At 33.0% G+C, this 23019-nt stretch overlaps 1 protein-coding gene across 1 annotated transcript in view; it reads left to right on the forward strand.

The window, feature by feature from the left end:
- Positions 1-2107: 2107 nt before the first annotated feature.
- The window catches only part of LOC119601462 (unconventional myosin-IXb), a 34882-nt gene continuing 13970 nt past the window's right edge, over positions 2108-23019 (forward strand). The window contains exons 1-4 of the mRNA XM_037952402.1: positions 2108-2799; positions 17004-17710; positions 18183-18300; positions 21012-21529. Coding sequence (XP_037808330.1) covers positions 2709-2799; positions 17004-17710; positions 18183-18300; positions 21012-21529 — 1434 coding nt within the window. The 5' untranslated portion in view covers positions 2108-2708. The remainder of the gene's footprint in view (positions 2800-17003; positions 17711-18182; positions 18301-21011; positions 21530-23019) is intronic.

Below are 23019 nucleotides of genomic sequence, written 5' to 3' on the forward strand. Positions count from 1 at the left end.
AAGGAAATACGTAGCCCATTTATTGGCTGATAATTCAGACCGCAGGGCGCTTAACTGATCACGAAGTTTATAGGAAAGTTTCGTTGCAATTTACATTACATAAGCTTTTGTTTCGGAACCATCAGTGTAGGTCGTATACGATCCATTACGGAGGATTGATACCATCTAATTTGCATCGTATTGGGTCAACACAGGGAAGCTATGCCAATAGATGGTTAGAGCATGCAGTAGTCAATGTTTTCTAGGATTTTCCCAGACTGTTGAGTAGTCTGGTTGAATTCTATGCTACCCACCCTAATCTCGAGCCATTAGACTAATGAGTAACCAGTTTAGCATATGGTTTAGTCTATAGTTTAGACAATTATCTACTCTATAGTCCAATTAACTGGTCTATGGTCTAATCTATAGTTTAGCGTATAATCTATATCTATAATTTACTTAATTGTTTAGTCAAATGTCTAATCTAAAGGCTAGTTATTTTCTGATCTATGTTCTGGTCTGGCTAATAATTGCCTTTCTTTGCTGCCGTCGAAGACAAACATCTAAAAGTCTGGAAAGCCGACCTTCAGAAGTCAATGATAAACCTTAAACTCTACACCGAGATTGGAATGAGTATCGAGGAAGCACAAAGCCATGCCAAACCTTACAAAATTAGCCGATAATGGTAATTCATAGTAACTTAGATGACATCAGATCTCCGAGGAATGTCGTGAACACCTGCCTTGATGGCCTTATTTTACGGTGGTCTTTTTCATCCACTGAATCCTTCTATAAAGAACTCAGGTGGCAATTTTTGTACATGGCTGAGCCGGTCCATGTACAAGCATTTTGCGGAAGAACTCGAGCCATCTAAAGGAAGAGAATACGAATCATCTGCAGAAAAGTCAAGCTGTCTAAAAGGGTCAACAACAATCAAGCTTCACTAATTACTAATTACAAAAAATTTGTTATTCCACCAAGAATTCCAATAGAAAGCTCATCCAGATAATAGTTCTTCATCAAATTGGCTCGAAAAACATAATTCTCAAGATGTACGTTCAATCTGAGATGTGATGAGTCTTCAACTGCAAAGGCAATGAATCAGTCAAGTCGCAAGGGTGTCAAAACCCCAAAAACATGGAGATTGTGCTATTGTAAAGTTTTTTGAATGGGATCATCAATTATACTTCTAACTACCTATTCAATTGAAACAAACTAGGGGTTCAAGATAAAAAAACTGCTATAGATATGGAATAGATAGCTTGGATCGTGTGTTTTAAGTGGAAAATATCAATGATCGCGTACCATCTCTAAAAGCGTAGAATAATGCAGATAGTTTTTCAAAAGAAGAAGTTTCTAGGGCGAGCTTTGACTTATTATTTATCAAATTCAACTGTTGCGAAAAAGGTTCATTAAGAGAGTTGAATTTGAGGTTTTCATTCCCCTCAAAGTGAAAGGGAACATATGTATTTCACTTGAAATTTTAAGAGAGCGGTGGATAACTCAGTTATTAGGCATCAGTTAAAGAATTGGCTGATTTACTGGCTTTTTTCTCTCCCCTTTTATGAATTAACTAAATAACAACAGTCAGGTGACTCTTTAAAAGTAGGGTTCCATACAAATAAGTGAGACCAACTCCATTTAAATGATCATTTTGGTGGTGTTGAAGTGTGAGTGCAAAAGAAGAAAAAAAGTACAAAAAATAATAAAATGTTTGTAGTTTTTTTTTCTATTCAGACGTTAGTAAACATTTTTTTGAAGAAGTAAATTAAGTGTGGTGGAGGTGTGGTTGGTATAAATGCAAAATACACCATACTACACCACTAGAAAAGAAAATAACAGTGTTAGTGGTGGTGTAAGTAATGATAAAGAAGTAATGTCGTTAACTTGTTTTTTCAGACAATACGATCAGTTATAACAATAATAAACGGATAAATGCTATAATAGCAACAACAACTACAAGCAAATGTTAATTTCTAATACAACAACAACAATGCAACAAAAGCATTTCCGAATTTCATAGAAGAAGTTAATAAAATCAAAAGAATTTGAAACTAAAATATCTAAGAAAAAGTGAACAGAAAAAAATATAAAAAAAAATTAATAGTGATTTTGTTAAGTTGTTTCTTTACAAAAACAAAGTGGTTTAGTTAGTAGCTTGCAACACAGCTTTTGTTGCCAAAAAATATATATAAACGACAGAATTTCAAAATCTCCAAAAACGTGTTTCTTGTTCATCTTTTCTTACTGGTTTTCATTATAAGCTGCTGCCACCATATAAAACCATTAAACTTGTTGCATGATGCCTTAAATCAATAAAAAACAGAAAAAATTTCAAATTTTAACAAAAAAAGGATTTTTTTGTAAAAAAAAAAATATATATTCTTTAAAAACCAGTTGATTTTATTCCAAAGTGTACAAAGTCAAGAATCCCCTACAATTCTTATAATATATCATTTATACAATTTAAATAAAAAAGTAATTAAATAAATACTCAATTAATAAAAAATGGCATGGATTTCCTGCTTTAAACGACAACAGCAAAAACAACAACAAAATTTATGGCAGAAAAGTGCATATGTTTTTATATAAAATTAAAATGTCTTGAACCGAAAGAATTTCTTACAATATTACTGTGATTTCTTGGAAAATTTGTTTAAAAGAAAAAAGAATTTTCAATGTTTCATAATTTATCAATACGATTTTTTATATACAAATGTTGATTAACGATGGCCACATTAGGCCTTTCAAAAGTCTTCATACTGGATAAATACTTTACGGAATTACAAAAATTTTGGGAGACGGAGAAGAAGTTGCAGGGTAAGTTTTTTCATAAGTTATGATTAGTGTTACTTTCAAAATCATATAAATATTAATATTTATAATAAAATAAATGAAAAAATATTTTAAAAAATGCATTGCAAGATCACACTCTCAGGTTTCGATGCTTATCCATAAAAGGATCATAATATTAAGACTTAAAATGCTGACGTATTCTTAACTAATGCGACATCAGATCCTGGTGAGGTCCTGCTAAGATCTGAGATCAATGACGGGATCATAGCATTCTACATGTTATTGCTTCTCTACAAAAGTGCTAACAGATCCTGCTTTTGGAAGAGAATTTTAAATTTGTTTTGTTGCCTTACGATCTTTCTTTAAATGTTTCATAATTTCAAAGAAAAAAAAACAGATTAATGATCATTATCTATCTTACTCACTTAAAAAAAATCTTGTTTACACCTCTCTTTCTTCTTAATTAACCTCTTATGAATTAATCTCTTATGAATGACAAAAATTAATCTGCTCCATTTGTTAAAAACAGATTTTGTTTTTTGCTCACAACAATACTAATTATGTTAATTCTACGACTACCAATATATGCATGATCGTATTGATCAACCTTGATCTTGAAGAAAAAAATCACAAAAATACCAAATCTTCCTGTCATCTTTCTACAGACTCATCTCGAAATTACAATGACCCTGATTCATTTAAATACTCAAGAGATCATTTATCATCGAAACAATCGAACAAAAAAAAAAACAACACAAGAGAAATCCATAATAATGACACTTTTGTATGTATTAATTAACATTTTTTTCTTTTTGTATTTATTTCACAAAAAAAAAAAACAATATAATTATGTAAAAAAGCAAAACACATGCAAAGTTATAATTTATGTAAAAACTTAAAAATATAAGAAGTAAACAAAAATATTTTTAATGAAATGTTGTAAAGTTAAATAAAATATTGGTTTAAGCCAAAACATGGTTTGTAACATATGTTTAAAGATCGAAATTAAGGAGGCGTAACTGTAAATCAGAAATATCAAATTACTATTTTGACATATTGTAAAATAACAATAACTTTAAATTTATCGATAAACAATAAAAATATGCAAAGAACTAAAGCAGAATTGAACTAGAACTGAACTAGAACAGAACTAGAACAGAACTAGAACAGAACTAGAACAGAACTAGAACAGAACTAGAACAGAACTAGAACAGAACTAGAACAGAACTAGAAAAGAACTAGAACAGAACTAGAACAGAACTAGAACAGAACTAGAACAGAACTAGAACAGAACTAGAACAGAACTAGAACAGAACTAGAACAGAAATAGAACAGAACTAGAACAGAACTAGAACAAAACTAGAACAAAACTAGAACAAAACTAGAACAGAACTAGAACAGAACTAGAACTGAACTAGAACTGAACCAGAACAGAACTATAATGAACCAGAACAGAACTAGAACAGAACAGAACTAGAACAGAACAGAACAGAACAGAACAGAACAGAACTAGAACTAGAACAGAACTAGAACAGAACTAGAACAGAACTAGTCTATAGACTAGACAATAGACTAGACTATAGACTAGACTATTGACTAGACTATAGACTAGACTATAGACTAGACTATAGACTAGACTATAGACTAGACTATAGACTAGACTATAGACTAGACTATAGACTAGACTATTGACTAGACTATAGACTAGACTATAGACTAGACTATTGACTAGACTATAGACTAGACTATAGACTAGACTATAGACTAGACTATAGACTAGACTATAGACTAGACTATAGACTAGACTATAGACTAGTCTATAGACTAGACTATAGACTAGACTATAGACTAGACTATAGACTAGACTATAGACTAGACTATAGACTAGACTATAGACTAGACTATAGACTAGACTATAGATAGACTATAGACTAGACTATAGACTAGACTATAGACTAGACTATAGACTAGACTATAGACTAGACTATAGACTAGACTATAGACTAGACTATAGACTAGACTATAGACTAGACTATAGACTAGACTATAGACTAGACTATAGACTAGACTATAGACTAGACTATAGACTAGACTATAGACTAGACTATAGACTAGACTATAGACTAGACTATAGACTAGACTATAGACTAGACTATAGACTAGACTATAGACTAGACTATAGACTAGACTATAGACTAGACTATAGACTAGACTATAGACTAGACTATAGACTAGACTATAGACTAGACTATAGACTAGACTATAGACTAGACTATAGACTAGACTATAGACTAGACTATAGACTAGACTATAGACTAGACTATAGACTAGACTATAGACTAGACTATAGACTAGACTATAGACTAGACTATAGACTAGACTATAGACTAGACTATAGACTAGACTATAGACTAGACTATAGACTAGACTATAGACTAGACTATAGACTAGACTATAGACTAGACTATAGACTAGACTATAGACTAGACTATAGACTAGACTATAGACTAGACTATAGACTAGACTATAGACTAGACTATAGCTAGACTATAGACTAGACTATAGACTAGACTATAGACTAGACTATAGACTAGACTATAGCTAGACTATAGACATGAATCATGATCAATTCATTATACAGTTTCTCTAAAGCCAAAATTATTACGAACATTTTTTTGAATATTACAAAATAACTTTTTTCAAATTAAGAAAAAAAATACTCATCCCATTTGCTGCGGCAACCGAACTAAGCTCTAAAATTAATGATCATCTTTGATACAAATCGCGTATTGGCGGGGCAAATGGCTGAAAAAAAAACTACAAAATATTTCTTTCATGTTCATGATTTTCAATTTCTTTTAGTTTAACATGTATTTTGTTGTATTTTCATTATGATGCCAAAACATTCTTTTGACTTTTGCTGTTTTTATATACAATTTCTGTAGTTGGGTATGTTTGCAACATTTGTTTCATGTTTGATCAGTTGTTAGTTGGTTGCCATCGAATACAAGGCTTTAAGTAGATACTCCAACAAACTGCATACATACACATTAGTAATAAAAGGTAGTCGGGTTATAAAACCCAACTAACTGGTAGATTTTTTTTGGTGAAATGTAGTTTTTGTTGTTGCTGGGTTTTATTTATTTTGTTTAAAAAAGTTCCTGAGACTGTTAAAGCTAAAATAAAACTGGGATGAATGCCAAACTGGCTTAATGTTTGGGTTAAAATAGTGAATAACAATCAACATCAAATATCCTACAACATTCTCAGCGTGGTACAGGTAAATCAAGTTTTATTAGAGATTGGACTCTGGACTCTAACATGAGCCTGTTTGTTAACAATTGTGATTAAGGCTTGATCCTGAAATTATAATGCTAATGAAGTTGCAAAAGGCTGATGTTCTAACATTGATCAAGTTTATAAGACAATCAACCTTCATGCATCATGTTCTTGAGATTCCAATTAGGAGCAATCGGCGTTTGTGCGGGTTCACACTGAGCTCAACTTTTGGATTTTGCAAGAGAGAGATAATAAAGTAAAATTATATGTCCTACTTCTCTTTCCCACAAAAAGTTGCGCAAACAAAGTTGTTTATGTGAATCTTATGTTCTCAAAAAGAAACTTTACTCCCAAGATGTTTAAAATCCAATCCATGAGCATGTTAGATTCGCGAATATTCCATGACATTGATGTTATTGCAATCTCGAAGAATGGATACCTTTAGTTTTGTCGAAACTAGAAGCTGGAGAAGTTAAATGACTTCTTTGGAGTTATTTGATTAAAGGGCTGATATGAATATGTAAATGCTATAGATTTCGGCATAAGTTTTTCCGAGCTGTTGCCGTCTCAACAATTTCAATCCCTACTCGACTAGTTCGAGGAATGCCTTGCAGCAGTTGGGTGTCCCACTAGGGACAATGTTGACATTATGGTATATTTCTGCTGTTATCACTCTCTATTGACTCAACTGATTGGTTGCATCCTCCTTGCTCGAGTATTCACTGAGTATTACTCATGATGGCTGCCATTCAGAAATGAGAATACTATGCATAGTTATAAGATAGATCGAGTAATTGTGAGCTTGTACAAGGAATGACGTCAGCCATGTACAAAAATTGCCAACTGAATGTTCTTCTTTGATGGCATTCAGGAGCGAAGAAGGTCCACCTCTCTAGTTCACAAAGTGGATGAAAAAGCTATGATCAAGAAAGATTTAATCAGGAACTAACCCTAAAATTGTGGACTATCAGAAAAGTCTAATTGATGGATCCATACTCAAATAAAATTGGGATATGTTGATGGCACCGCTGTTTTCGAAATCGATGAACTCTCTAGATTGTTTGTTAAGAGGTTCTGAATATTAAACAAAACCTTTTTAGAAAAGTATTTAATGAGAACGATACACAACTCCCAAAAAACGACTGAATGATTGTAAACGTTACAGACACATATGTACATATATACGAGAGTAATGTCGTCGGCTTCCGTGGCGGACAATGCATCATGTGTATAACAAACTGCAAGCCTGCAAAAATATGGAATATTATCAGATCCATTTTGCTGCACGAATGAAGGAGTCTATCTTGTGGATATCCACCTCAGGAAGATTCCTTTAATGTGTGTGTTTAGTCTATGATCAGCCAGGTCAGAGCATTGACAGAAAAAGTTAGTGATGCTCCCCTCTTCCTCGTGGCAGCTTATTCAGAAGTCATTACTTGGTATGTTCAGTCTTCTAGCATGAAGTCCAAATAGTCGGTGGCCAGTTACCACTGCAAATAATGTTCCGTAGCTTGAGATCTTTGTGGCTTGTATAAAGGCGATATTATCTTCATCAGTCTCAGCGTCCTCACCTGGATTGCGCAAACTCGTGGAGTTTAACACGAATCGAGCTTTTGAAAGCGGAATACCGACAAAGTTGTATGTATGCTTTCTTGCTAGTCAGGAGACTCGTTTTGCAAGGGAGTCCCCAATTGTATTGCAAGGTATCTGTTGATATCCTGGAATCCAGTACAGTCCTATTGTAGAATGATGTGTAAATAGCACATATGGCCTTTACGGCGGCCTGGCTATCGGTGTATATTCGAATATCTACATTGTATATTCATTAGAACCTGAGTCTGTTTGCTGCCCGTTTTATGGCTGATAGTTCAACAAGAAGAACCCTACATTGATCGGAAAGTTTAAAGAAAACTTTTGTTTCCATATGCGCTCTATAAAAGCCACATTCTAGACCGTTTTTTGTTTTGGAGCCATCAGTAAAGATTTTAAACGGCCCAGTTCGGACGATTGAAAAGTTGGGTCGTTTGAAAAGACTTTTCCAAAAGATCTGCTGGTGCAATAGTCAATATTGTCACGGATTTCTCCCATGCAATTGAGTATGGTAGAGTGACTTGAGTGAGTCATATCCCACATACAGGATGTCTTGAGTCTAATCGCCCAGTTGAGAGAAACTTCTTGGGTAATTAGACCAATTTAACATGACAAAATGTGCCTTAGATGGAGGTGTACGAACGGCCCCAGTAATAATTAATACGAAGGCACGCAGGATTCCTTAAAATTTCCTGAAATGGGTATCTTTTTGTAAAGATTTCCACCACACGAGTGCACCATATAACTTTAGGAACTTGGAAGTGAATGTAATTGAGAAAACATTTTCGCGCGTTATTATGTTGAAGCATCAGTCGATCCGATACTATCCGCATATATCAACATCTCGCTATTTAGTTGTAGGGTTATTTTCCGCAGCATTTTAATGGGGAGGATTACAGCCAGAAAACGATTTGAATGATAGTTCACATAGACATTAGTGGTAGACAACTCGAGATGTAATGCTCGTGTTCTTCTCACACTCATATTGATGAGATGGACTTTAGCCAAAAAAAAGTCCTGAGGTCGGATTAAATATTGATTCCAGAGACCGAGTTACCAAGCTAGTGATCAAAACTTTTTTTGTATAGAAAACTCATTCTCTAAGAAAAACTAATTATATTCTTCAATAGTTAAGGAAAACTGGCTAGAGTTTAGTTAATTCGGCACCAGGAAAAATTAGGCAATTTTTAGGAATAATGGAACTTTATTTGCTGATTTTGATGAATTGGATTTTTTACTACAAACTTTTACAACAATTTTAAATAGGATAACGAGAATCAACTTTAGACCAAACTGAAAGCTCATCAATACAATGATATTTCTAACAGCTATAGAGCATTAAATGGATCTAATTTGGTTGACCATAAAATTTGCCTTAGTTAAAGCTTAGCCCCTGCTGATAGGATCTACGTATACCAACCATCAACAAGATTTATTTGTAAACTTTATGTTTTTATATAAATGTATAGGTATGTAAGTGTGTATGTGAATATTTGTGCTAAAAAAACTGATTTAAAGTTAAGACTCTTTTTTTAATGGTTTCGGGAATGTTAGTTTCAACATTTGAACAGAAATTGTATGTATCATGTGCTCAGGCTGGAGTTAAAAGTAACTTTTGGATGCCAAAACAAAAACAAACCAAATAACAACATTAGCAGCAACAAGTTAAAAGTTAAATTGTTGTTTTGGATGCTGTTCTCACTTACGAGTAAATACATACATTTGACCGTGTATTTCTTTTGAAGCCACACTGACTGAATTGTGTTTTTTATTTTCAGATACAGAAACTGACACAAACTGGTTTTCGTTGTGTTTGCAGAAACAACCGAAATCTTTTATTTCTTTTTTTCCATTTCATATCTTAGTTCTGTTGGCCTTTTTTTCAGCTTAGCAGCCATCAACTGAAATTTACAAAATAAGAAAAAAAATTCTTCAAAGAAATATTTTAGTTTGTAAAAATGTTTGTGCAATTTTTGTTGTGATTTTTTTTCATTTAGAATTCTGTTTAAATTTTAAATTGTATTTTTTTAATGTGTTGTTTTTATGATTTGTTTATAGATAAAGTATTATAAATAGAAAGTTATTAAAGTTTTATAATTGATTGTTTTCTTAAGAATTTCGTTATAAAATTTCACCCAAATGTTTGTTGTTAATATGTGGCCATTAAAAGCACAAGACTGGTTTAGAGAATTTAGCCTCAGAATGAGGAAGTTGAAGTTGAGTTTTGTAATATGATGAAATTGTTGTTAGAAAACAACAAAAATAAATCATTTCTAGGGCACGTCTATCAATTTGAGGAATCAAATAATTTTCGAAATGTTAAAGTTTTTTTTATGCGAAAAATTGTAATTGTTATTTACAGAAATGAATTTTAGAAATATTCTATGTCGATGGAGCAATACTGTAATCCGAAATTCATATAGTTGCAGTATTAATAACACAGGCTGCAACAGACCTCAGCAGGAACATGATATAACAAAGGATAATCCTATATTTTTAAGCCAACGGACTGGACTTTCAAACGACATTCAAAATTTTGTAAATAAAGCTGACTTTATGCTGAATTAACGTCTTACTTATGGCTAAAAAAACTGATGTGATGGAAAAATATCAGATAAGGATTTAGCACAGCCCAATATATACCAATGTATCAATATAGACCATGGGATTTGACTTTTTTCAAGGTTTGTTCGCCTGTGTAATCCATTTCGCCATCCAATCCATTTTTAAGAGTTACAAACTCAGTATTTTCAACGAATTTCCCCAACATAGTCCAATTCATTGCATACCGAAAGCAGAAATTGATCAGATATGAGAACGTGGCCAAGTGGAATTTAGAGCAAACTCCTTTGGAAATCTATAGAGAGCCTTAACACAATAATCAGCCAATGGGAAGCTCTGCTTGGGGGCAATAGGGGTTAAACTAAAATTATGGTCGAGGGAATCCATACAATTATCTGAAATAATAGAACTCTATGCGGTAACCCTGACGAGAAGCCTTCTCAAAATGAATAAGTGTAAAATTTCATTTATCATTTGTAGAAATTATAACTAAATATCTCGGGAGCGATATATTTCTGATATTATATCTCTCCAGAACACTTTTACTGAGCATTTCCACCAGATCGACAAAGAGTCAATGCATCCGAAAAAGACAGTGATTTCCACTAACGTCTGGTTGGCTCTAATTCGTCATTCGTAACGGATGTAATCTTTTTAAACGAAGGTGAAGATAATCGTCACTTTAGTAGACACTTGAAAAACGTACTTAAGCCTTTTTTCTGCCTCTTCGTAATCTATGGGGTGACGATAGACTTCCTCGTAAGACAAGCACATGTTAAAATAGCTAGTCACCTGAGCAGTCGGTGGCTAGGGGAAACCCTAAGGGGTAGGTTAAATAGGTAGTTCGGGATCGTCCGACCGAATTGTTGGACTGCACAATAAATCGTTTCATAGAGAGTTCTTCACCAACATATTCCAATACAAAAAGTACACAACAGACCCTTCAGGGAACTATTCTCTCGATTCGATTTCCTCCCTTAATGACATGTATTCGTTGTTGTTCGCCGCAATATGAGCCCGTAAGTTAGAGTATCCCATTAGTGGCTTATTTGAGATCTGGTTATTCATTTCACTCTTATTTGAAGACAAATTGTCTCAGGGTCCGTATTAATTTCAAGTTCATACTAAAGATTGAATTTTTTTTCGTATTAATCATTATTTAGGAGCTCGATCGCTTTTCAGTATGTACTATTTGGTTAGGAAACTTTGGGTATTATTTTCTGCTTCAATTCTAGTTCAATTCTAGTTAGGTTCTAATTCACATCTAGTTCAGTTCTAGTTTAGTTCTAGTTCAGTTCTAGTTTAGATCTAGTTTAGATCTAGTTCAATTCTAGTTCAGTTCTAGTTTAGTTCTAGTTTAGTTCTAGTTCAGTTCTAGTTTAGTTACAGTTTAGTTCTAGTCCAGTTCTAGTTCAGTTCTAGTTCAGTTCTAGTTCAGTTTTAGTTCAGTTCTAGTTCAGTTCTAGTTTAGTTCTAGTTCAGTTCTAGTTCAGTTCTAGTTCAATTCTAGTTCAGTTCTAGTTTAGTTCTAGTTCAGTTCTAGTTCAGTTTTAGTTCAGTCCTAGTTTAGTTCTAGTTCAGTTCTAGTTCAGTTCTAGTTCAGTTCTAGTTCAGTTCTAGTTCAGTTCTAGTTCAGTTCTAGTTCAGTTCTAGTTCAGTTCTAGTTTAGTTCTAGTTTAGTTCTAGTTCAGTTCTAGTTCAGTTCTAGTTTAGTTCTAGTTTAGTTCTAGTTCAGTTCTAGTTTAGTTACAGTTTAGTTCTAGTTCAGTTCTAGTTCAGTTCTAGTTCAGTTCTAGTTCAGTTCTAGTTTAGTTCTAGTTCAGTTCTAGTTCAGTTCTAGTTCAGTTCTAGTTTAGTTACAGTTTAGTTCTAGTCCAGTTCTAGTTCAGTTCTAGTTCAGTTCTAGTTCAGTTTTAGTTCAGTTCTAGTTCAGTTCTAGTTTAGTTCTAGTTCAGTTCTAGTTCAGTTCTAGTTCAATTCTAGTTCAGTTCTAGTTTAGTTCTAGTTCAGTTCTAGTTCAGTTTTAGTTCAGTCCTAGTTTAGTTCTAGTTCAGTTCTAGTTCAGTTCTAGTTCAGTTCTAGTTCAGTTCTAGTTCAGTTCTAGTTCAGTTCTAGTTCAGTTCTAGTTCAGTTCTAGTTCAGTTCTAGTTCAGTTCTAGTTCAGTTCTAGTTCAGTTCTAGTTCAGTTCTAGTTCAGTTCTAGTTTAGTTCTAGTTTAGTTCTAGTTCAGTTCTAGTTCAGTTCTAGTTTAGTTCTAGTTTAGTTCTAGTTCAGTTCTAGTTTAGTTACAGTTTAGTTCTAGTTCAGTTCTAGTTCAGTTCTAGTTCAGTTCTAGTTCAGTTCTAGTTTAGTTCTAGTTCAGTTCTAGTTCAGTTCTTGTTCAGTTGTAGTTCAGTTCTAGTTCAGTTCTAGTTCAGTTCTAGTTCAGTTCTAGTTCAGTTCTTGTTCAGTTGTAGTTCAGTTCTAGTTCAGTTCTAGTTCAGTTCTAGTTCAGTTCTAGTTCAGTTCTAGTTAGTTCTAGTTAGTTCTAGTTCAGTTCTAGTTAGTTCTAGTTCAGTTCTAGTTTAGTTCTGGTTTAGTTCTAGTTCAGTTCTAGTTCAGTTCTAGTTTAGTTCTGGTTTAGTTCTAGTTCAGTTCTAGTTCAGTTCTAGTTTAGTTCTAGTTCAGTTCTAGTTCAGTTCTAGTTCAGTTCTAGTTCAGTTCTAGTTCAGTTCTAGTTCAGTTCTAGTTCAGTTCTAGTTCAGTTCTAGTTCAGTTCTAGTTCAGTTCTAGTTCAGTTCTAGTTCAGTTCTAGTTCAGTTCTAGTTCAGTTCTAGTTCAGTTCTAGTTCAGTTCTAGTTCAGTTCTAGTTCAGTTCTAGTTCAGTTCTAGTTCAGTTCTAGTTCAGTTCTAGTTCAGTTCTAGTTCAGTTCTAGTTCAGTTCTAGTTTAGTTCTAGTTCAGTTCTAGTTTAGTTCTAGTTCAGTTCAAATTAGACATGTATTACTTATCATACATTTAGCAAACAACCCTCGTTCAATTTGTTAATATAAAAAAATAGCATTCTTTTACTGTATCTTAAAATTTTTCGGATCATTTTTCATTCCAGCACATTGAAAGAATTTACACCTGCCTTTTAATGTATTTTATTTCTTTTCATTTTCGAATTTAAATTCATGTTTTTAGTTTGATGTTTCTTTAAGCTAAAACCAGTCATTAATATTTAAAGTCTTTTATTTATTCTTTTATTTACATATGTATGTATCTGTTTTTATTCTTCATTCTTAAATTTTGTTACAAAATATAATAATCAGCTGTTGTTTTTTTTTCTTTTGGAAATTAAAACTTATAAAAGAATAAACAAAAATAAATTATTTAATAAAATTAACATTGCTAATTAAGTTATACAATCTAAAGGCAAAAAATTGAATTTCAAACAAAAAATTATATTTAACCGCTTTTAGAATAAATGATTCCATCAAATTAAATTGATGGCGTTCAAAATGTTAAAATTAGAAACATTATTTGTTAGTGTTTTGTTTGAAATTATTTAAACAAATTATTATTTACTTATTTATGATTATGATTATAACATAAAATTAGTTAAATACATTGTATTTATATAGTGGTAATTGTTGGTTGTGTAGTTTCCTTTTTTAATTTACGTTTAAGAACAGATTTTTTACAGAATATAGTAATTAACCGGACTTTTTATTAGTTGATAACATAGCAAAATACCGCTTTAGTTAGGAGAAAGAAGTGTATTTACTTAAAGCTTAATTATAGTATGAATAGAAAGCTGAGCCCTTTCCGTGGTTTGGGTATAATATTTAACTTTAGTTTTAATTTTTTTCTTTTAGATAAAAATGAAGACTTTATTATATTTATAATTGAGATTTTGAAAGATCTTCCGTATTTTAAAAGTATTTTAAAATGATATTGTAAGAAATTGTCACTTATGACTACTTTTTAAAAAGTGCTTTTTAACAACGTTTAAAAAACAGCTTCATCTAATGACCAAAAAAATTGTATTTTAGGAGATCGGACTATTCAGATTTAAATTGTATTGTATTGAATGAAGTTTAAGAAGACATTTTACAAAAAAAAAATTCATAAAAATATTGGTGGTACTTTTAACTTTTATATCAATTTTATTATAATATGAAAAAGGATTTAACCAAAAAATTCATTGAATTCCCACTTAGATAGTTAGTTAGTTTAATTAGTTAGTTAGTTAGTTAGGTAGTTAGTTAGTTAGTTAGTTAGTTAGTTAGTTAGTTAGTTAGTTAGTTAGTTTGTTAGTTAGTTAATTAGTTAGTTAGTTAGTTAGTTAGTTAGTTAGTTAGTTAGTTAGTTAGTTAGTTAGTTAGTTAGTTAGTTAGTTAGTTAGTTAGTTAGTAGTTAGTTAGTTAGTAGTTAGTTAGTTAGTTAGTTAGTTAGTTAGTTAGTTAGTTAGTTAGTTAGTTAGTTAGTTAGTTAGTTAGTTAGTTAGTAGTTAGTTAGTTAGTTAGTAGTTAGTAGTTAGTTAGTAGTAGTTAGTTAGTTAGTTAGTTAGTTAGTTAGTTAGTTAGTTAGTTAGTTAGTTAGTTAGTTAGTTAGTTAGTTAGTAGTTAGTTAGTTAGTTAGTTAGTTAGTTAGTTAGTTAGTTAGTTAGTTAGTTAGGAGTTAGTTAGTTAGTTAGTTAGTAGTTAGTTAGTTAGTTAGTTAGTTTAGTTTAGTTAGTTAGAGTTAGTTAGTAGTTAGTTAGTTAGTTAGTTAGTTAGTTAGTTAGTTAGTTAGTAGAGTAGTTAGTAGTTAGTTAGTTAGTTAGTTAGTTAGTTAGTTAGTTAGTTAGTTAGTTAGGTAGTTAGTTAGTTAGTTAGTTAGTTAGTAGTTAGTAGTTAGTTAGTAGTTAGTAGTTAGTTAGTTAGTAGTTAGTTAGTTAGTTAGTTAGTTAGTTAGTTAGTTAGTTAGTTAGTTAGTTAGTTAGTTAGTTAGTTAGTTAGTTAGTTAGTTAGTTAGTTAGTTAGTAGTAGTTAGTTAGTTAGTAGTTAGTTAGTTAGTTAGTTAGTTAGTTAGTTCGTTAGTTAGTTAGTTAGTTAGTTAGTTAGTTAGTTAGTAGTTAGTTAGTTAGTTAGTTAGTTAGTTAGTTAGTTAGTTAGTTAGTTAGTAGTTAGTTAGTAGTTAGTTAGTTAGTTAGTTAGTTAGTTAGTTAGTTAGTTAGTTAGTAGTTAGTTAGTTAGTAGTTAGTTAGTTAGTTAGTTAGTTAGTTAGTTAGTTAGTTAGTTAGTTAGTTAGTTAGTTAGTTAGTTAGTTAGTTAGTTAGTTAGTTAGTAGTTAGTTAGTTAGTTAGTAGTTAGTTAGTTAGTTAGGTAGTAGTTAGTTAGTCTGTTAGTTAGTTAGTTAGTTAGTTAGTTAGTTAGTTAGTTAGTTAGTTAGTTAGTTAGTTAGTAGTTAGTTAGTTAGTTAGTTAGTTAGTTAGTTAGTAGTTAGTTAGTTAGTTAGTTAGTTAGTTAGTTAGTTAGTTAGGTAGTTAGTTAGTTAGTTAGTTAGTTAGTTAGTTAGTTAGTTAGTTAGTTAGTTAGTTAGTTAGTTAGTTAGTTAGTTAGTTAGTTAGTTAGTTAGTTAGTTAGTTAGTTAGTTAGTTAGTTAGTTAGTTAGTTAGTTAGTTAGTTAGTTAGTTAGTTAGTTAGTTAGTTAGTTAGTTAGTTAGTTAGTTAGTTAGTTAGTTAGTTAGTTAGTTAGTTAGTTAGTTAGTTAGTAGTTAGTTAGTTAGTTAGTAGTTAGTTAGTTAGTTAGTAGTTAGTTAGTTAGTTAGTTAGTTAGTTAGTTAGTTAGTAGTTAGTTAGTTAGTAGTTAGTTAGTTAGTTAGTTAGTTAGTTAGTTAGTTAGTTAGTTAGTTAGTTAGTTAGTTAGTTAGTTAGTTAGTTAGTTAGTTAGTTAGTTAGTTAGTTAGTTAGGTAGTTAGTTAGTTAGTTAGTTAGTTAGTTAGTTAGTTAGTTAGTTAGTTAGTTAGTTAGTTAGTTAGTTAGTTAGTTAGTTAGTTAGTTAGTTAGTTAGTTAGTTAGTTAGTTAGTTAGTTAGTTAGTTAGTTAGTTAGTTAGTTTATGTAGTTAGTTAGTTAGTTAGTTAGTTAGTTAGTTAGTTTAGTTAGTTAGTTTAGTTAGTAGTTATGTTAGTCAGTTAGTTAGTTAGTAGTTAGTTAGTTAGTTAGAGTAGTTAGTTAGTTAGTTAGTTAGTTAGTTAGTTAGTTAGTAGTTAGTTAGTTAGTTAGTTAGTTAGTTAGTTAGTTAGTTAGTCGTAGTTAGTTAGTTAGTTAGTTAGTTAGTTAGGTTAGTTAGTTAGTTGTAGTTAGTTAGTTAGTTAGTTAGTTAGTTAGTTAGTTAGTTAGTTAGTTAGTTAGTTAGTTAGTTAGTCGTAGTAGTTAGTTAGTTAGTAGTAGGTAGTTAGTTAGTTAGTTAGTAGTTAGTTAGTTAGTAGTGTAGTTAGTTAGTTAGTCCAGCGGGCCTGTTGTACGCACCTTCACCTGGCTCGGGTGGTAATCCAATTCACGATGTCCGCTCTAACGTACTAGAATGTTGTCTCAACGAAGGCCCTGATATTAAATGTATTATTGGCAGAGTCAATGTAAAAAATTGGTGGGCATTTCAGTTCTGGGAATTCTGCAAACAATTCAAACCTGGGATTTATGGAAACAAACAAAACTCTAGTAAAGTGTGAAATTAATATTCATAACTTTTAATCTAACCTTCCGAATTTAAAAATGTATTTTTTATAAAAGTTATTTCTATTAAAAATCCAAAAAGAATTTTCTATTAAAAATCCAAACTTCTTTTACAGACGCCTCATCATCCAATGAGGCTGTACACCTACAACAACGACTCAAAAGTCTCAGTACCGAATTAGTTACATTGCGAAATCGTTTGCATGTGGGCCAAGGCCAAAGTGCAACAGCAGCAACGATAAACAATGGCAATGGAACAAATTTATCACAGCAGCAGCAACAACAACAGCAATTGGGCCCCTTAACAGCGGGTCTAGAACTGAATGCATCAAGTCCAAATTTAAATCTAAATAACAATAGTAATAGCAATAATAATTTAAGCCATAACACCAACAACAATAACAGCAATAACAATAGTAATAATCAATTTAACAGCTTTGCCACAAATGGCAATAACTTAGTACAACAACAACAGCAGCAGCAGCAGCAACAACAGCAATTGCAATTACATCAACAACAGCAATCACAAATACAACATGGTTCAATATTTCCCACATTAAATAATAGTAATAGTAACAACAGCAACAACAATAACAATAATACTACCACCAATAATAATAATAACAATAATTGTAGCAATAATGTTAATTTAACAACCACCACTAATACCGCCCAACATCATCATCACCAACAACAGCAACAACAATCACATCATCAACCACCACAACAACAGCAACAACATCATAATAATCATACTTCATCATCAGTTATAAATACCAATAACGCCACATCTATTCTTAATAATAATAACAATAATAATAAAGTAAGTAAATGCAAGTGTGTCAATCACTGACTATTAGGGGTATTCACTAACATAAATAGTGGCAAAACGAATATTATAAAGATTACTTTTCTATCAAATTCCCCAAAAGAAATCTACTAATGGTGAATACCCCTAATATAAATAACCAGAGAAAAACTATGTTTAAACTTGTTTGCAGCAACTAATTCAATATGAATTTAAGAAATACATACAATATTATGGTTACCGTAATCTTAACTAGTTGTAGCAACCATATTGAATATAGTTAACACTATAAATTTGATTACCATAACCATAATTTTATGAAATTTCCTTAAATCTTGTTGAAATAATTGCTGTCTTCAAGTCCTTTCATATTTTTTCTCTAGGTGTAGTTAGAATTTTTAATTTTTCTTCATATATTTGTTAATCATAGTAGTTTATTTTTGTAGTTACTAATTTTGTTGTTGTTTTTTTGTTTTTATTTCTGTAGAATTCACATCATTTGTTTAGTCATACCTTGCCACATAATTCGTCAACCACATCGGGTATTGTTTCATCAAGAAATACATCCATACCACATCCACTGCCCCATCAGATCAATGAAAAAGGTAAATTGCTTGTTTGTTTTTTTTTGTTGCTAATATGCAGTAAGTATTTTGTAATAACTAATAATTTTTGGGTTTTGGATTTCATTAGAAAAAATATTTATTGGTGACCTTGTATTAACATAACTGTGGTTGCATTTGTTTGTCTTTTTATTGCTGTTGTGTTGAAATTTCGGTTAACAATATAATTTGTCTGTCTATGAGAGGTTTTCAACTTTGCCACGAGTACCCTACCTAATGACTGTAACATATTAGATTTAAAAGTTTTCTTACTAATTAAAATAAATTATGGATCAATTGATTGCTGCGTTGGCAAGAGTGAATACGACTAAATCTCGTAAATCGGTCGAAACCCCAAGAATAAAGTCTGAATAGCCTACTTCGTCCTTTTTGAAGGCTACATAAACTGAAATTTTCGAAACAAGATCATTAATAACAAAATTGAATAAACTGTCAACATACGTATCTTTCCGGGATAAAATGGCATAGATGGAAATTCATCATTTGAAGATTTAGAGGCAGTGTTTGCACCTATTTGCTTGAGGTCAACCTTCTCCTTAACTTCTTAATTTTTTATAAATGCATATTGTACAAGATGTCGAAGTGCTCTGAAGACCTAATTTCACGGTGGTACAAGCGCTTTTCTCGTACTCGAGCTATCTAATATCTGACAATTCTTGTCCCGTTGCTTAACTTCTGAGATGCAAAAACATCACTTTCGTTTACAATCACGCAGATGGGATGGGCTCTGTTGAGTCGGCAACAGCACGTAAGGACGTAATCGTTAGACCGGACTTGGAAGGAAAATTCAATGGTATCTCTTGTATAAGATACCTTACATTAATGACTATTCAACCCAGCGCACTTCTTGTTCATCCGACACAAAAACATACGACACACTCTAGTTAACCAACATTCTCTTCCCGTGAATTTGGGATTAAACCACCACCCCGAAGGAAGCTCTGAAATAACCGGGACAAGACATGGTACAACATTATATGGTTCTCTGGTTCGACCTCATATCAAATCATTCCAAGGCCGAGGATACATTTGATCATCACCAGTTTATAGTTCCGACAGAATAGAGGTACTGGTAACACCTAAGTGCAATAACTCAAAGATGGGGAAGATCATCAAGGATGTACAAGATAAGTTTTAACGCGAACACCTGCGTTGATGGCTTATTTCACGGTGGTCCTTTTTTTCCACTGGGTAGACTTGAGACGGTCTACCTCGCGCCCCTGAATCCTTCTATGAAGAACTCAAGTTGCAATTTTTGTACATGGCTGTGCCGGTCCATTTATAAGCACTTTGCTTAAGTACTCGAGCTATCTAAACTCTTGCCATAGTAGTCCCGTTGCGGAATGACTGGCAGCATGGGATCAACCCCAATGCAAAAAGCAATCACTGGTCTAACGTCAATAGAAGAACGACTACCCCAGCATTAGGGTATATCGGAAGGAGACCACCCTTATGATGTCATGAAAGATTGCATTATATAAAATGCAATCCCTATCAACTAATGACCCATTCCAGTGCATTCCTTAACCTCTTAAAGCCCGCGCAATCACACTACTGAGATGGCTCTTTTAATTCGGCAACAGCACCTAGAAACGTACGAAATACCCAGCCAATAAATAAAGATCCCTCTGTATGTCAGATAACGTGACAAAGGATTCTCAGACCATAAAGAACGATCTACGGGATGCCAGGCAACTACCAAGCGTCAACCTGAGAATTCCCTAACCTATACTGGCGCTCGGGTTCTGGAATCCAGCATAATTTGCTCTGTCACATCACCCAGTGACATCTGTTGAGATGGCAACAGCACCGGTGAGAGAATCCTGACATATATGGCATTTGGATATATGAGTCCTTGAACCAACATTCTCCAAACCAAAGTACCCAAGGTTTCGGTAGACAAATATACATACATACATATATAACACAGCCGCTCTTAGTTCGCTTTCTTAGAATATTCGGATTCTTCTCGCGACTACATCGATACCTGATATAGCCGCAAGTTGCCCATATCGAATCATATTGACTCCAAGAGAACAATTTCAACGGAATTCCCAAGAATTCGCCTGAAAAAGTTGTATAATTGTCAGTGTAAATTGAAATCGCCCAACTTAACTTGCTGATATTCTGAATCGCAATATTATGTCAGATGTTTTCGTATCCGTCAGACAATGCAAAAAAGATCTGCCAAAGCTGGGTCGCCTATCTGACATTACCCTTGTTTGGGTCCCTACGCATATTGACTATTATGAACAGGATCTGCCCTCGCTATATCCAACTCCATTTCAACTTCTTTAGGTTTTATCAAAAGTAGTATCCTCAGATTATTTCTTCAAAAGGCTGAATGAATTGAAGGAATTACTTAGGTACACGTAAAGGGGCCAAGTTATTGTGGCCTTCTTTCAATTAGAAATGCACAAGACACCTTATAACCTGAAACAGGTGGGATATAGCGAGGTTGGTAGCAGTAATAAAAGTACATTGGGAGCTAGACAGACATGCAAGTTGGATTGAGCTTCCTTTCAATGAACACTCACACGTAGTTGTAAAGATAGGGAAAATGAAGAAACGGCCTTCCATCTTCTCTGTAAATGACAGTTAAAAAAATCATTCACAATTTTCAATTTACTTTTTATTCACCTTTTGTTATTAAAAACAAACTTATATTTTTTCTTTCCATCTCTCACACACAGCTTCTTCGGCCACCCATAATTTTATGGATTCAATTGTAATGCCTGTCATACCACCACCGACATCGATGACTCACACCTCCAATACACTGCCCATGCGATCTTCGACACATTCATCACATTTACAGCATCAACAGCAGCAGCAACAACAACAACAACACCATCATCATCACCACCAGCCATCCTATCATCAACAGACACAACAACAACATCAACACCAGCCACATCAATATCAACATCAACCCACCCAGCTGCCCTTCATACCCATACAAAAGCACTTAAATCCATGTCATGGCATTAATACACTCCCCATGGGTTTCACCAATTCCAACATTGTTGGCAGTATACACAATGTCAATCGTTCCAATCAATATGCAAATCAATTGAATCACTCATCCAATGGCAACTCACAACACAAACAACCCTACGAATTGGAAGATCTAATACATTTATCTGGACCCCTAACAGAAGATGCTGTTATGCGTACTCTACAGGCGAGATTTAATGAGAATTGCTATTTTGTAAGTACCCACTGAAAACGATATATTCAAAATGTTAAGTAAACTAAGTACATAACTGGCATTGCCATACTATTATTGGCCATAATTGGTTAAATCTGTTCATCAGCAGTCATTTTTGCAATTAGAGTGTTTGTGTTTTTTTGCTATCAATTGTTGTTTCGTTTAATGTTTATATTTGGCTCTAATCACTAACAATTATTGCCAGATCATAATCTGAAATCTACTTCGTGATAGACTCATAGACACAAAAAACAACAATATCTCGTCGCACTTATTCAGTCTTACTCGTAAATACATTTATTATTTATGACCAAAATGGTAATTGGTAGTTGGTTGTTGTTTTTTGTTTTATTTTTCAAAAGATTTAACTTTTTTGTTGGCGTTTTTGCCAATACCTTATTTATGGTGTACGCTTTGAGAACAAAAGCATTATAGGATCGGTGATGTCAAACTAGGGGCACCAGCACTTAGTTATGGAAGAGTCTTTGAAAGTTGAGTTGCTTAAGGTTTCGTAGTTCGTTTCGAATGGTGAACCTTATGGTTGCTAAGAGAACCAATCGGTACTTCTAAACTTGTAGCTAGATATGTGTGTCTGCCTAGATACTTCATACATTTTGCTTATTATCCATTCATATAATATCCAGTTATTTTGTCTATAAGAATGGTTAACGAATTTCTGTAGAGAGCCGAAAGGGTTAAGGTTTGGAAATGATAATTTTAAAGGACAATATTAGATTCATTTCATTTGTCATCCATTCATGTATCATGTTCTTTACTTCATCCAGGGAAATTTAATATTATTTGGTGACGAAGTTTCATTCAGGATTCATCGTTAATTGCGCATTCGTCATTAATAACATTCCTCCAGACGCCCTGATATCCCAAATCTTTTATAAAAAGGATTGATAAAAGTGAGTCAATCTCTAAGGGTCTCAAAGCTTCATTATCAGCAACATATATCCAAAATATATGTCATTATCTATTCCCTCCTATTTTCTCCCCCGGGGCATGTTACTTTGATGATCTTCCCCATCTTGGTGTTATTACAAGGGACTATAAACTGGTGGAGTCAAATGTTTCGTTGGAATGTTATAACAGTTCAACAGTGCCCGATAGTTCTTTCCGGAAAAAAAAAATTTCGCTTGATACAGCTGTCGTTCCGGAGCGAAGATCCAATTGTCATGGGATGATCCAATTCTTGTTGGAATGCCCCCCGGAGGAATGTTACCTTGGTGAAATCTCTATCTTGGTGTTATTGCAATATGCCGGGGAAAAGAGGTACTACGAATACCTATAGTCTGCCGGGACTATAAACTGGTGATGATCAAATGTATTCTCGGCCTTTACTTGGTATGATTTGACATGGGGTTTAACCAGAGCACCGGCAGGACTTGTCCTGGCTTGTCAATTGGTTGAGGTTCCTTCGGCATCCACGCAGTGGCTGTGGCTTAAACCCAAATTCGCGGGGAGAGAATATTGGTTCATGGACT

This window comes from Lucilia sericata, unplaced genomic scaffold (assembly GCF_015586225.1).
Source record: "Lucilia sericata isolate MDLA Ls3-8-SP2 unplaced genomic scaffold, ASM1558622v1 Contig000166F_arrow, whole genome shotgun sequence".
Lineage (NCBI taxonomy): Eukaryota > Metazoa > Arthropoda > Insecta > Diptera > Calliphoridae > Lucilia > Lucilia sericata.